This window comes from Montipora foliosa, chromosome 5 (genome assembly GCF_036669935.1).
Source record: "Montipora foliosa isolate CH-2021 chromosome 5, ASM3666993v2, whole genome shotgun sequence".
Classification (NCBI taxonomy): Eukaryota; Metazoa; Cnidaria; class Anthozoa; order Scleractinia; family Acroporidae; genus Montipora; species Montipora foliosa.
In genome coordinates, this window is record NC_090873.1 from 2,449,122 (window position 1) to 2,464,121 (window position 15,000).

General features: G+C 39.2%; 1 protein-coding gene across 2 annotated transcripts in view; it reads left to right on the forward strand.

Moving 5' to 3' along the window:
* The first annotated feature begins 227 nt into the window (after nucleotides 1-227).
* Nucleotides 228-15,000, forward strand: part of LOC138003356 (adhesion G protein-coupled receptor L3-like) — a 104,092-nt gene continuing 89,319 nt past the window's right edge. Inside the window, exons 1-6 of one of the 2 annotated variants that reach the window (XM_068849380.1) lie at nucleotides 228-377; nucleotides 508-634; nucleotides 4,771-4,948; nucleotides 7,407-7,600; nucleotides 9,817-9,879; nucleotides 12,787-12,855. In XM_068849380.1, the coding sequence (XP_068705481.1) occupies nucleotides 565-634; nucleotides 4,771-4,948; nucleotides 7,407-7,600; nucleotides 9,817-9,879; nucleotides 12,787-12,855 (574 nt within the window). In that variant the 5' untranslated portion in view covers nucleotides 228-377; nucleotides 508-564. The remainder of the gene's footprint in view (nucleotides 378-507; nucleotides 635-4,770; nucleotides 4,949-7,406; nucleotides 7,601-9,816; nucleotides 9,880-12,786; nucleotides 12,856-15,000) is intronic. The other variant, XM_068849379.1, reaches the window with a different exon arrangement.

Consider the following 15,000-nt stretch of genomic DNA (forward strand, 5'->3'; position numbering starts at 1 on the left):
ATCTCAAAAGTGATATTTCGTGCTACAATGTAGCCACATGCGCCAACGTGCTCTTCTCAAGATATCGTTAAGGTTATTAAGTTTACGTAGGCACAGTCGCCGTTTATTGCGGCATACAAAAAGTCTAATTATCTAATTATTTCCCTTCATTTAAAGAGGTTTCACTTAGATGTGATGCTCCATACATCTCTGATAGTTCTCCAACATCCAATTATCGAAGTGCCCTTATTAGCCACCTGCAAAACGTTCACAAACTAAACAGAACCCTTGATCATTGCGCTATATACAACAGACAATGTACAGGTCTTTCAAGAATAACACTTCCGCTCAGCCGAAAAAGTGAACCACACGAATTCTGAAAAATTAAATAGATGCAGGTGAAAAAGAACACGTATCCAGCCATGCTGATTGTAAGGTGGCAAGTTTTGCACTAGATAAGGATCAAGGTGAAACCGCAAGGAATTTGATCAAAACAAATTTATTCTATTTCTATGGTTTCGTTTATAGCTACTCCAGTAGAAGCAAAGGACGTAGGTGAAAATTCCTTTTGACCTTCACTGAAGCATGCGATACTCACACGGAAATTGGTTGGCAAGGCATGTTTTTTCACTACAAGTGACAATTTATTTAGTTGGTAAGTACTGGGTCACCCATCTAAATATTAGTTTGTCTTGAATTCGTATTAAAACGCAATTCTGTTCAAAAGTTTAACTGGCTTTTTCTCAATTCGAGTCGGTAAGCCTTCGACCTTGTGATCGAACATAATTGAGAAGATGAAAACTTGTCCTGATATTTTGGCGTCGAAACGACAATATTTTTCAGCGGTGAACGCTGATAGGTTGGTGCAATGGAAATAAAAGGGATATCATTATTACATTTATCCTGCATCTTGCCGGCATCGATGATCATTGTAATATCAAAAACTTTTTTTGTTTTGTATCAATTCCGATAGAAACACATTCACTTCACCCCAAACAATATTTCCCAGAAAATGGATAACTTTCCCCATTAGGTGTTGGGTATGTTTATCACACAATGAACGGGCGTTGTTTAACGTGGTGAGATAGGAGCCCTCGATCGTGTCTCTTTTGAGGTTTCAACTTCAAGTCTTCCTCAGACTGATAAACTGAGTTTCAGTCTTTTGTTCGGTTTGAATTCAGTCAAGCCATTCTTACTTGAGTGGAAGACTGTTAATGGAAACGTGTAGATAAGCTTACGATGACTGGGAGACAACATATACCAAGGGCCAAAATACATCGCCGCGTGCTAATTTAAAAAAGGCTCAATGTATCTGGAGATTCAATGAATTCATCAGAATTCTTTTCTTAACACTCTGATGACCGGGGCGGGACTGAAGATGGTCGTTTATGGAGCTTACTGGGGTTCGTCGTATCGAAGTTTAAGTATAGGAGGTTTTCATGTGACGTCATCACCGCCATGTCGGTGGACGAAAACAAAAGATCTCTCATTTGCCTCTTTCGTTCGTCCACCAGAAGTCGTACATTTCTCTATTGTTATTGGTGTCTCTAGAGGTTGGTTGAAAACGTCCTATTTCTTGTTTCAGCTGATGAGTGAACACTTCCAATGGGTGGTTTTCACATTTCGTCATCGCAGCCATGTTGGTGGACGAAAACAAAAGATGTCTCGTTAGCTCCTTTGTTCGTCTACCAGCAATTTGTACATTACATCATTGTTATCTGTGTCTCTAGATTGCATGCACACGACCTATGCAAGAAACGTTCAGCCTTTTGGCCAATAACTGCCTGTCAAGCACCCATTTTACTTGCAACACTGGAATATTAAGTGACGTTTGTAAAGTTAAGGCGAACTTTTGGAACGCAGACTCTTCGAAATTCAGGTTACAAACTTTACCCGCCAAATTTTCCCTCGTTGAGTTTCATTTTTTTTTCGGTGGGCAAGATATGTACATTAACGATGGCATTAATGAAAATCCCCGAGGGACAACTGCTAATAACTTGTCTTGCAATTGAACTCTGTCAGTCTTCCTTTCGATTATCAAAAAAAAAAGAGAATACACCTAGCTCGTCGGTTTTACTCAAGCTCAAGTCTTGATTCAGGAGCTAAAGTAAAAAAGTCAAAGAAAAATCTCGTAAGACCGGAGATAGCAACGAGTAGACGTTTTCTAGTTCTTCACAGTTATTAACTACCTGCACGACTTACAAATAAGATGGATCGAATTTTCCAAAAAGCCCTGCAGCTATTTTTAAAACGCCCACCAGGGAAACAAATCGTAAAGTCAAATGTGAGTTGAGAGAAAACAATCCATTTTGGAGGACGCAAGTGATTGGGAATCGCGCGGTTGTCCTTTGTGTTGTAATAAAACTGCAAGAGTAAATGCTCAAACAATTGTCGTAAATCCGATAGTATCATCTCAATATTGTTTTTCCTTGACTATGCAAAGTAAAATTCAATCTGCAGTCGTTTTATACAAATCTTTACCTCACCTAAATTAAAAAATACTGTTCGATGAAAGAAGATCGTTCGGGTGAGAGTAGTCCTGGGAAAGACTTTTCTTGATGACAATGATGTGACTACTGAGTACAAACCATTTGCCAAAAAAAACCCAAACTCAACCAAACCCCCCCCCCCCCCCCAAAAAACCCGAACTCAACAAACAAGTTGATAATGTTAGTTGAGCATTACCCTTTTAAACTTTTATCGTTATGTCAGTTGTGTTTTCTATAATGTTATTGGTTAGTTGGAATTGTCACGAACATTTAATCTACAAAGAATCACTGTATTGATAATTATATATATGGATTATCGTGTAAAAATTGAATGTTACACTCACTATAGCTGATGATAATGTTTGAAACATCGAGACATGTTCCTTAACATAAACTCCTAAGTATGGTTGTATTTTTAAAAATTGTGCTAAAAAATATTGTAATGCATATTCTTGTGGCAATCCTGACCAAGACATGTTTCGTTTCTGCCAAGAGCATCATCAGAGACCGATTTCTGGTTGATTGTTTGGTTTTTCGTTTCGTTGACTTGTTTTGCACAATCACTAATCGTCTTGACTTCTCGTCATAATTTCAACTAAGAAATACCAGAAACCCATAAGGGTTGAAACGTAACAGCCCCTTGGGTGCTGGGAAACAAGCTTCTGAATATTCAATTTGCTAAGTACCATATTTGGAACAACAAGAGCGAGAGGTTTCCAAATATGGTACTTAGCACTAAAACAATCAACCAATCAGTTCGCACTGAATATTCGGAAGCTGTGAACGCGCGTTACAAGTTTCAACCCTTATGGGTTTCTGGAAATACATCATACCTGCTACCTTTTGACATATCCGTCTCTGCAGTATTCGAGAATAATGTCGCCTGGAACAAGTCTAATGGCGTAGCTCAATTCTGAAGCACACCAAAAAGAGTCGGAGTCATGACCTGGAGCGGAAAAATGTCAGTAACGAAATCGTGAGGACCATTATTTGATGGTAATATTCTAAACAAAACCTGTCCGTGCCAAGTTTAATTACTTTTCAATTTTTGTCACGAGAGGATTTTCATTCAGAGTCAGTGTTTTCACCTCGACACCTGCATGCAAAATTTGAATTTTCAAAGGTAAGAGAAGACTGTACATTTTTGCCAACCAGTTTTCCTTTGTTTTTCCAGATAATTATTTCACGCCAACAATTTTTTACACTTCAGTAGTTCTATTTTGTAGACTGGTTTGCCCAGCAAAACGAATTTGTTTCTGAAATCAGGAAATGGCAAAAGAGGAATTTATGGAAATTGTTTGTATAAGAAAGTTCTACATGGCTGCAAATAAACAAAACGGGTCATATTACAACAAAGCAACGCTCACCTGCTCAATTAGAGCCGCCATTGACAGTGAAAATGTTTTAACAAGCAGACTTCCCATTAAAGTTGCATGAATATCGACTCCGAATGGTTATCTTTTGCAAGTATTGAGATCGAGTGTTGTTGAGATCACTTCGTGTGTATATATTAAAACCATTATTCTTTTCAATGTCGGTAAATATTCTGCCACTCTTCACCTCGATTTCAAGGAATAATTGTTAATTATTGTATCTTTCTAGGCAAGGTATTCGTATCTCTTTAAATTGGGGAGCCTGCGTAGCAAGAGTTTCAGTGGAAGATTTTTAATGTTTTGGCCGCGCGAAAAATGGGGCGAGACAAGAAGTTCGTTCTCCTCACCTCTCCTCCCCTTCAAACTCCATTTTTATTTTTTGGCGCTCGCCCTATTCTCGCGCTGCCGAAAAAAGAGTTCGCTCCTCGCCCACTGAAAACGCTTGCTATGCAGGCTATAAACTGGGTGGGGATGAAGTGCTCCATACAGGTCGTCCTTTGCTCCATAGACTCAAATGGTTAGCTGTCTTGGTAGAATGGGACCACAGGATAGCTGTATTGGATCACTAAGTGGCCTAGGGATAAGGACCCCATGGTTATCTTAAGAGGAAACGCGAGTTCTTCATCCCCTGCCACTGTACCCCACATATTTTGTTGTGTCTTTCCATGGGTTGGGAACATTAATGGCCTTGTTTCCACGAGTCTCCGATAACTCAGTGGTAGAGCACCCGAAGTAGTATTCGGCACGTCGTGGGTTCGACTCCTGCAAAGGAGCACTCGGGTTTTTTTCCGCGTATCCCTGAGTCACATTGAAACTGAAAATACCTTCTCCTCATCTTATCCTGATAGTTTCATTGGTTTAGTTTTATCTCATTTTACAAAAGTTTTACAGTAAAATTATAAGCTCTTTTTGTTTGTTTTTTAATTGAGGTTTAAAAGCCTGGGGCTCTGTGATCTATTTTCCAAGTCGGGACAAGTGCAACGGCACTGAAATAGAAAGTAAGTGTGAAGACAACGGGAAACGCGGAGTAAGAATCAATGACACGAGAAGCTTAAATAAAGTCTTGGGGAACATTAATGACAGCAAGGAATACTGGACTGGACTCAGGTAAGAAGGAAACATAATCCAAGCACGCCCAAACATTTGGCGTTATGTAAAAAGCAGGCGCAAGTAGAATTTCTAATTTACGGTAGTTCAGGAGAGCGTGAACTTGTCATAGATTTATGGTGACGCAAAGGATTAAAAAAAACCGAAATATTAAATCTCCACAACTGACGCAAGCTGGCGTTGTACGTTCCAAGCTTTTCAATCACGTTCACTGGATCGATAATGCTGAACATCCAGTTATATCCTGAATTATCGGTGAAGTTATTTATTAATCCAGCGATGCTGATTCTAGAAATAAGTAGCAGATACTCAGACTTAATGGGACAGAAATGGACATTAGTGCAGATACCTCTCCTAGGGGGGAGAGGGCGCTAAGCAACGACGAAACTGACGAGCATATGGACGTTACAAAGCTTTGAGAGTCTAAAAGGGAAGGATCTAGAGTTTAAAACGAGCAAAAATACATGGCCCGGCAAGCTTAACTCGACGTGTTCTTCTCAGTTAAGTACATTTTTTTGCTAACTTTTCCTAACGACGTGAAATGAACAAATGTGAGGTTATGTGGAGGACGTGAGCCATGCATAATTAATTCAGTTCCATACCGTTTACTCACGTTCAAAACTGACCGATTGGACCTCAGAGGGTTGGATCTAGGGAAAGGTGACGTCACTTGCTCACTAGCTTAAAATTGCAGCGTGTAAATGCAGCTTATCATATATGCAAAACAAGAGTTTAAAAGACTGAAAGCCCGAAACTCCCGTGCTGCCGTATTCGGGAATTTTAGCAACGACGAAGGCTACGGCAACGAAAACGCCACAAAGCAAGAATATCATTGGTTAAGGCCGGTTTACAAGGTACGATTTGTGACAATTGTCGGCCCGATTTATCGGCCCGACGGCGTCGGAGCGCAATCTTATGTACGACCGATTCATGGAGATGAAAATCGGTCCGATTCAAAAAATATGTTGCAGTGCAACAACGTGAGCATACACCAGGAAATCTTTCACTTTTTATCTTCACTTTAGAACCGTTGCTATAAACTCCAATTCAATTATAGTTTGCCCCTATTGTTCAAGGTGAACAAGATGGAATAATCGCGAAATACTTTCGATAGCACTGTTATATAAGTGACGTTGAAGTTGACGTTGCTGTTGTCCTTGCTAAAACTCCTTGTTGAGGCTATTCCTAAACAATAGTTTCCCTATTTATTAGTCCATGCCAATCCTGAAGATATACCGGCATGTGGCGGGAGCTGCTTTTTGTTTGTGAACCGGTTCGTGATTTTGCTTGACAAACTTCCAACTGCGAATTGATTTGTGCTTACTGTGGTGACAGTGTTCTCATCAAATGGTGAGTAAAAACTCGCTTTCCGTCAGTTGTATATTTCAGAGTGTAATTCGCGGTTTATTTGTAGGTTTTTACGGCGTCTTCTTGTCGCTTGTTATACCAGATGATAACAAACAATTGCAAGTGCTTTGAAAATTAGGTGTGTCAATAAATCGAATATATCGACTGTTGTGTTCCAGATAGCTTAGAGCGTGTAGTTATTTCCCGAACACTCCCTATTAATAAGTGTTTTCACGAATTCACGTGGCGTCACGGCCATGTAGGTGTCCCTAAACAATGGAAATGCGGCCATTTTGGTGTTCCTAACTAATCCTCCGGGAATCGAGCTCTATTCTCATGCAAACGCTTTCTTTTCTTTCTGTGGAAAAACAAGGTTACTGATCACGTGAGTGAATACACTCTGAAAGCAATTTTCGAAATACATGTATCAGTATTCAGCTTGATAGTGAGGCAGAAAGGAATAGAAACAAGTTGCAATTAATGTGAAAGATATTAACATAGCATCCAGTTTCATTTGTCTTTGTCTTCTAAACCTCTCCTTCAAGCTTATTTCTGATATATCGAAAGTGGCCTATTCAGCCGCGTACATACGCATTGCATTCTTAATTAAACAAGCGAGTCCTTGACGTCATTTTCTCCTCGATCCAGCTCTCTCAAGATTCTAAAGTTTGTAATGGCGGACCATTAAATAGGAAAATTCCAGTAAAAATAAACAGGTGTCTTTTTTATATCAAGGCTTAAAACTAGAGTTAATTTAGTTAATATAGTTTAACTTGTGAAATCCAAAGAAAAAGAAGAATTGATTGATTTGGTCATACTACCATTTTTTAAAATCTTTTCATAGCGAAAAAAAGGATTGGAGATTCTAAAACAAGAGCGACAGGCAATTACGAACACATTGTCATTAGGGGCTTTTTTCTTTGCAAAAATCATCACAGAGCTTTGTATGCGACCACGGTTGACTGACAAATCATCCTCGTGTGCATAAGGTACCACGCCTTTTGTAGCGCGTTTTTGTCCAGCTACGTCATCATTGTTCGATACATCCCATCGTTCGCTTACCAGGACTTTCTTTTCATTGATGACTTATATACTCTTTGATTTCTTTCAGCTGGCATCACGAATGGGGATATTCCTGGTATCTAAATAAAAGCCTTCCCACCAGGGTAGAGGAAAACTTGACTGATATAAACAATACGTGGTTTTGCTTTTTGGTCAAGAAGGGTGAAACAAAATTGATAGCTGAGAGATGTGACGAGAGCCATTATTACATCTGCCAAGATTTGCAGACTGTTCAACCTCGAAGTAAGAGTGACTTCATGCACGTTACCTCGTAGAATTTTTAAACCTTTTCATTGAGAGAGAACAAGCTGTGTAGTTAGTTGAAATTTGGTATTCCTCCAAATTTTATTAATGGAACCTGTCGGTTTCTTGCCTGTTAGCAAGAAGCACTGAGCAAGAGCATAAACGGGCAAAAATAATCAAATCTGATTAGCTAATAGCGTGCTCGTGAGCGGTGTTTTCAAGCAGGCAACCGTGGACAATAACCGATACAGCCTTTTACCATGGGGACCAAGGTCCGAACTCTTTCCGCCCTAATCCCAGCAAATAGAAATTATTGCAAAAGTTTACAGATAAGAGGAACATTTCCTCGTAAACAACTTCCCGGGATGTCATATAGGTAAGAAAAATATCAACTCTGAAGAAAGTGGATTCAAACAAGAGTGTACACAGTGAAAGTGAATTTACTATCCAGACAAAGAAACTTCTAACGAAACGACGGCTTTTATACAAATGACAGCTTTCAACCGAACAGCAAACAAGAAATAAGTTATTTACCGATCTTGGTTACCCTGGTTCCCGAAGTTTTTCTTGAGCTGCGAAAAGAGCGGTGAAGCGGCGAGAAAAAAAAAAACCTCTGGTTACCTTGCACTTGAATGTCGCTTTCATGCAGACGCCAGGGCCAGATTGGTTGATATTTTTACAAACATACATAGAGGATATTACACGGTGGCGAGAAGATATGAATTTTATGTTCTCGTGGCAAGAACAATATCTCACTCGTTCGCTTCGCTCACTCGTGAGATATTGTTCTTGCCACGAGAACATAAAATTCATATCTTCGAGCCAACGTGTAATGTTCTTTTTATTATATGGAGACTAAATCAGTATTGAATATTTCCAATTTTATTGTGTCTCAAAGTAATCAAGTTTTACAAATACGGCTGGGCTTTATAAAAAAAGGCGGGAAAAAAAAGGCGGGAATCGTGACGTCATTGAACGATACGACACTCACAAAGGTGACATACGGAAAATACGCCACTCGGGTCCAGGATGAAGTGGCGTATGGAATCTACGAGTGGTTTAGTTTTCAGTAAAACACTCTCCTCCATATAATAAAAATCAATATGATTGGTTTGAATGATTGGTAACACCGAGGGGACGCGTGATTACTAAGTTGCCATTGGTCCCTCTTGAAATTATCAATTTGACGCGTTTGTCAGCTGGCGGCTGCATGAAAGTGATATTCAAGTCTAAGGTAATCAGAGGCCTTTTCTCTTTCTCGCGCTTCACGACTCGTCTTCACCCCTTCTCGGGTCTCTCGCGGCTCAAGAAAAACCTCTGGGGCCAGGGTAATCTTGGTCCGTCTATATGGGAAAAACCACCCATTTGATCTTGAGTAGGGTTATCAGCCGTTGGTATTACTCAAAACCTCGGGCACGATTTTTTTCGGGTCTTGCTGCAGATACCGGAAAGCATTGTGGTTTTGGTCACTTGCGATTAGTCTTTATTCGGAGTTGCTGTGTTTTCTGTCTTTTACTTCGTTTGTTTTACGCAATTTCTGGTACTTGCAGAAGCTGCCTTTTTTTCCCATAAGGACGTCTCTTCCGGTAAATAGCATCTTCATTATTGGAACGCAATTGATAATTAGATCATAGAACTTAAGAAAGTCACATGTATTAAAGCACTAACCTACTTCTAAATCGGCCTTACTCGATCCGTAAGGCCAGGGAAGCTTTTTTAATTTCAAAAGGCAGGACAATTGATTTCAACGGTCTTAATATCCGCGAAGAAACGTATTAGATTTCAGTTTATTATTTATAGTCATTTCCGTTATTTTTCCGTTACTCTTAGTATTTGAATTCAAGTTCGTTGTAACTGCCATGTTTTATCACATTTTTTCCAGTATTACGTCAACATCCATTTAGTATATATATGTACATAGAAGCACTCTCATTGTACCTGAAGAAGGCTGGTTTGGCCAGCCGAAATATAGTACATCACTAAAATCAAATCTACGTTGTATCGGCTCTTGCTTAAGATATTTAGTTTCTCAACTTGTAATTACGTCGATCAGATCAAGCCACTGATCCAACGTACACCGACAGGAAGATTGTCCACGGTTGCTTGCTTCAAAACTTTTGAATAGATCAGAACGTGTGAAACAGAAATCTAAACTTCGAGCAGCTATATCTGTCTGTTTCTATCACGATCAGAATTATGAGCTATCTATCTTACAGATGTATATACAGGAGGACAACCAAGAAAAAGAAAAAAGCGGAGAAAGAAAAGAGAAGCTACAGGTCTGTGGAGTTGTCGTTGTTTGTTCTATTCGTGTTTCCTGCTCAACAAGCGGTGGTTGTGCGAACACTTGCTGAAGTGTTTCTGTGATCACAATTATATTCGAAGGTAACAGCGTTTCCATACCTTTTACAGAAATTCTAATTAAATAGTACAAAGGAAACGTTGAAAACCAGAAAATAGAATTTTGAAATCTGGAATCCAGCCACTTATAGAATCCGGAATCCAAGACTCTCTTGGATGACCTTACATGGGGCGAAGTAACAATTGATTCACTATCATAAGCACACGTACAAAGCCACAATGACGAGCTAACAAATACATACAAAAATTTGGTTTATCAACGGAGTTGATAATGTAAATTGACTACCAATTGAGCTTTTAGAATCTCTGTACGGTGGTCAATTTACATTATCAACTCCGTTGATAAACCAAATTTTTGTATACTACTTCCCCACCGACGCAGCACCACAGTTTCTTTAGAAACTACCCCTTCATTAACAAATACATACATCGAGATTGCAAAAGATTAGCCTAAAAACAAATCTCAGTGAAAGGTTTCCACTTGTTTATGCAAGGTATAGATTTACGGTTCAATTCCACTTTTTTTACTATTAAAAGGGAAGCTTTTACAGACAAGTATTCTACATAATATGTCATATTTTGCAGTGAGCATTAAGAGATGATCAAAAAATAGTGATCCGGTGATTAAAATGTGCGACAATACGAACGACGTATGATGTTTCAACCGGAGATTATTTTCATCCGAATGAAAGAAAAAATGAGCTGGGGCATTCTGAAGATGGTTTTCGGTGGTTTAAACTTTACGAACAGTAGTAAACAATGCGCTAATGACCACAATTATGTTTCATATGTTTAGCTTTGAAATTCTCTACAAGTTCACGAACGAGGAAAATAATTTTACTGTTCGGGCCAGCGAGCATGGAACAATTTCTATCCTCAGTGTGAGAAACTTGCAGAAAATTGAAGCTTTCACGACGATGACTTTTTGAAGTATCCTGTTGAAATCATAAGCTTACTATATAATTTGCAAACATTGATAATCATAATGCTAGGAATCGTAAAGTAACTTTTATAACTTACCTTAAAGAAAGGGCAAAGAAATTGCTGTTGCTATCCGGGCCGTGCTCGAAAATCTTTAAAACCATAGGAGCTCGATAATTTTCTGGTTTGCAAAACACAATTACTTTATCGAAGTGTCAACTTTCTCGCCATGCACTGTCACCGCTCTCGGACGCCATATTTGTTTTCCACGTGACAAACTTGTCTCCACACATATATAGAGCTTCATGGTTGCTTCATGGAGTGCTTCACTGTGCTTCACGGGCTAAGTGGCGAACGATTGGAAACCATTGGCCAATCATTGGGAGGTGTGGTACCCATATTATTAGTAAACCAGACATACTGGCGCCAGAGGCTATAATTCAGTCTTCTCAAAGATGTAACTAAAACGTGTATCACTTACATCAAAATAGGAAATTCAGTCAAATCAAATTTTAGTTGGTTTACTCGTAAACTCCCTGTTTTAAGGTAAACTTGTTTTAGTGCGGCCTATCGGTTTGGGTCGTTAGGCGTTTGTCTTGAGATCCGTAGATAATCGAGTTCAAGACCAGTTCAGGCCACTCGTTACATTTGATTCTGGTTTAACTTCTCAGTTGCACTTGTAAACACCCAACTGGTTTGCCTCCGGCCAGTTGGCATTCGTAACCGTTCTTGTATATTGTTCTGGCCCCAGTTGTACCAACCCTAACCCTAACCTCTAACCCTAACCTTTGTCGGTTAGTATTCAATGTATGGTGGGGTCATACATCCCATGCCAGTATTAGTAAGCATCACCCATAGGACGGCCCGAGTATCCGGCTTGGGATACGCAGAACGTATGCGCAATAACAATAGTAGGCAACCTTAGCATGGTTGTTAAATAAAAAAAATATGGTTTCTGTAATTTAAAAGAAATTCATAAACGCTATATTGCAATTTGACTTGCACGTGGAAAACATGGTACTTCAAGCCCTTCTTACACAATTAGTAAACTTTTCGGGAGAATAAAGTCATAGATGTATAATTTAATTTAACATTGTTTTGTTTGTAGGTACAAGTATGACATTCCGTAAACTGATAGAGGCTACCGTGTTCCTTTCTTAACAGTTACCGGCATCTGTATTTTCAACACAATAGAAAAGCTACATTATAGAGTACCAATGCATAAAAAACATCGTTAAAAAATATCACTCAAATTGCCGAGGGTGATGAAGCCATTACTATACATTTCATTTCACATATACATTACGGAAAGTTGTCGTTCTCTCGATGCCGAGTGCATCTTGAGTTCATTTCACTAAACCACGTGTGTCGTTGGCTGTAGTTTGGAGAGCGCTAAGAGAAGCTTACTAGCTAAGAAGGACTCCGTCTTTATAAGGTGGATGAAAATGCCTGAGATTGACAGAATTGGACTGGTAGTCATCTCAAGGCATTTTTAATAAGAGATTGTTTCGTTGATTGTATTCCAGCGATTCTTATCACTTTGCCAAGTTTAGCCTGATTCTCAGACGGTACAGGTCGCGCTAGTGTTACGCACTCTACTCCCTTCCCTGACGTCCACGTGGCATTTCGAAGAGCACCCTAAGCAATGTTATACTTAAAATAAGGAAACAAGTGTGAGAAGGACCGCCCAATATGGCTTTCTCGGCGGTCTGCTTCGTGGACGGGGTTATTTGAGTTAGGGCCGCCTTAGCTGTGAACATGTGGGCCTCTAAATCTGTGTTGCAAATTTTACACTTCGGGAATTGCGATTTGTTGTTTATCTACTAGACTATACAAAGTTTACATTTATTTCTTTTGCATGTGTACATCTCCATCTAATAGAAGCTATTTTTGTCTTTATTAAGGCACAGAAGTATGTCAGTCCGGAACCTGTATAAATTGCTGCCAGGATGATTCACCATGCGAGTGCGAAGGTATTCTTTTGTGTTTTTTCCTCCGTCTCGTCCGATCAACTTTATACTCAACGTGTAATTAGCAGCTATTGCATTGTTTCATCAAGGCGTAAAGGAGTAACTCTACAAAACACCTCATACGCACCAGTATAGCTTCGATACTAACTCTTTTCAATTTTAGGGGACTAAGAGATAACACAAAGCGAATAGAAGTTATTACACCTTTTGCTGTTCATTTACGCAGAATATACATTCATTTACGTCAACAGTTGAAACTATACGGCAAATATACGTTTATTAGTACTTCCATGAACTTCATTAACGCGAACGAATTTTCAATAACGCTATTTGCATATGTATTAACATTCAATGGCATGGCAGTTGTGTGTTAATGGGCAAGACCAGTGTTTTTGTTGTTGAAGGTGGCTTAAATGATGTTCCATAGGACAATTGCATGCTATTCGTAAAACTAATTGTGTTTCCTTTTATTTGTGCAACAGCCCAATCGCTTTCTGTTTTAAATTTTAGTCATTTCTTTGTGGCAAAAGGACAAAGCACTGTTTATAACTGTGGAATATCAAAAAACCGACACATTAGTCGCAAAGATTAGGGTACAGGGTTTCCGGTGTTGTGGTCTGCCATGTGTTTGGCCGGCTGGGGCGTAGTATGTCAAGATACTAATGGTGTACGAGGGCACCTATTAGCAGAAACAGCCATAAGTCAAAGGAACTTGTAGATGTAGATGCAATGCTGCTAAGGCCTTGGTGGACCACAGTTGCTCAACGGCTTATAATGAATGATTTAGTGACCAACCTTGATTGGGAAGTATTGGTGGATACTGATTTCTATGGCTGGCCAATAACCTTTACATGTTTGGTTCAGTTTGTGATATTACTACAATGCCAAAATGATTTCTCTCCAAGTTCTTCCAGCTAAGGCCATCGGTTCTTTTCATTTCTGTAGTATTACGACGATTAAGCGTCGAATTGAAATTTTTGAGAAAAAAAACACTCAAAGAAATCAAGTTCAAGTTTATTGTACACTGTTACAGAAAACTAGAGATAAGACACTATACAATCATTACAGAAAAAAAAGTACACTACCGTGACAGAAAATTAGCCAGTCGAGACAATAATTAACAGTGACGAAAGTAGCCAATGAGCTATGATCAGTTTTGAGTGGTTATTAGAACTTTTGTAGTGCTTTTTATAGAGTATGGATGGGAAAAGTTTGGGTTCTGGGGGGACAGATTCCCATTTTTTTAAACTGCGGAATATTTAAATGCAGGTATGCCATAATTAGTGCCTACTGATGGCTTAAAGAAGTCTTGATTTGCAGCATACCTAGTATTATGCAAATGAACCTCTGATGCCAAACTATAAAATCAACATCTAGCTCGTATAAACGCGATGATGCAGGAATACAATTTTTAATGACCTTCCGAACTTTATTTCTCGTTTTTCCTTTCCTTATAATTGCTTGACCTTTTTTCACCGGTATCCTGAAAGGCTCTCTATACAACAACTACAGGCTCCATAGGAAGTTTTAAGGCTAAATCACCTTGATTATCACTTCGGGTCTTTAAAAAGGGGAATTTTCTATCATATGTGACTTTCAAACATTGCCCCTGTTTGGGAAATGAAGTTTCTTTCACGGATCCATAATTAAACTCAGAAAGGTGTTCTCTAAACTCTGGGCTCGCTAGGGTGGCCTCCGAAGAAATAAATTCTTTGAACACCAAGTAGCGTTCTTTCTCCGAGCTTTCATTTTTCGGCTCCGAGGTGCTTTCTTTGATCTCCGGAGAGCCCTCTGAGCTTTGAAAAGCTTCCTTTGACCTCCAGAGAGCTTTCTCTAAGATTCGAAGAGCTTTCTTTGCTCCTGAAAGAATTCATCGATATCCAGGATATCAATGACGGCGGCTACAAAGTCAAAACATAATGTTTCCTTATCGCTAGCAAATGGCTAACAAATTGGCTAATTTTTGTCTAAGACCTTTCCTTGAGCTTAGAAAGGCTTCTTCTGAGCTTTTCGAAGAGGTTTCTTTGATCTCCTGATCAAAGAGCTTTCTTTCAGGTTGAAAGAATTCTTCATTCAACAATGATTATATTCCGGCGACAAACGAGAACTCACGATAATAATAGGTTTTTTAACAATTCCGAATTTATA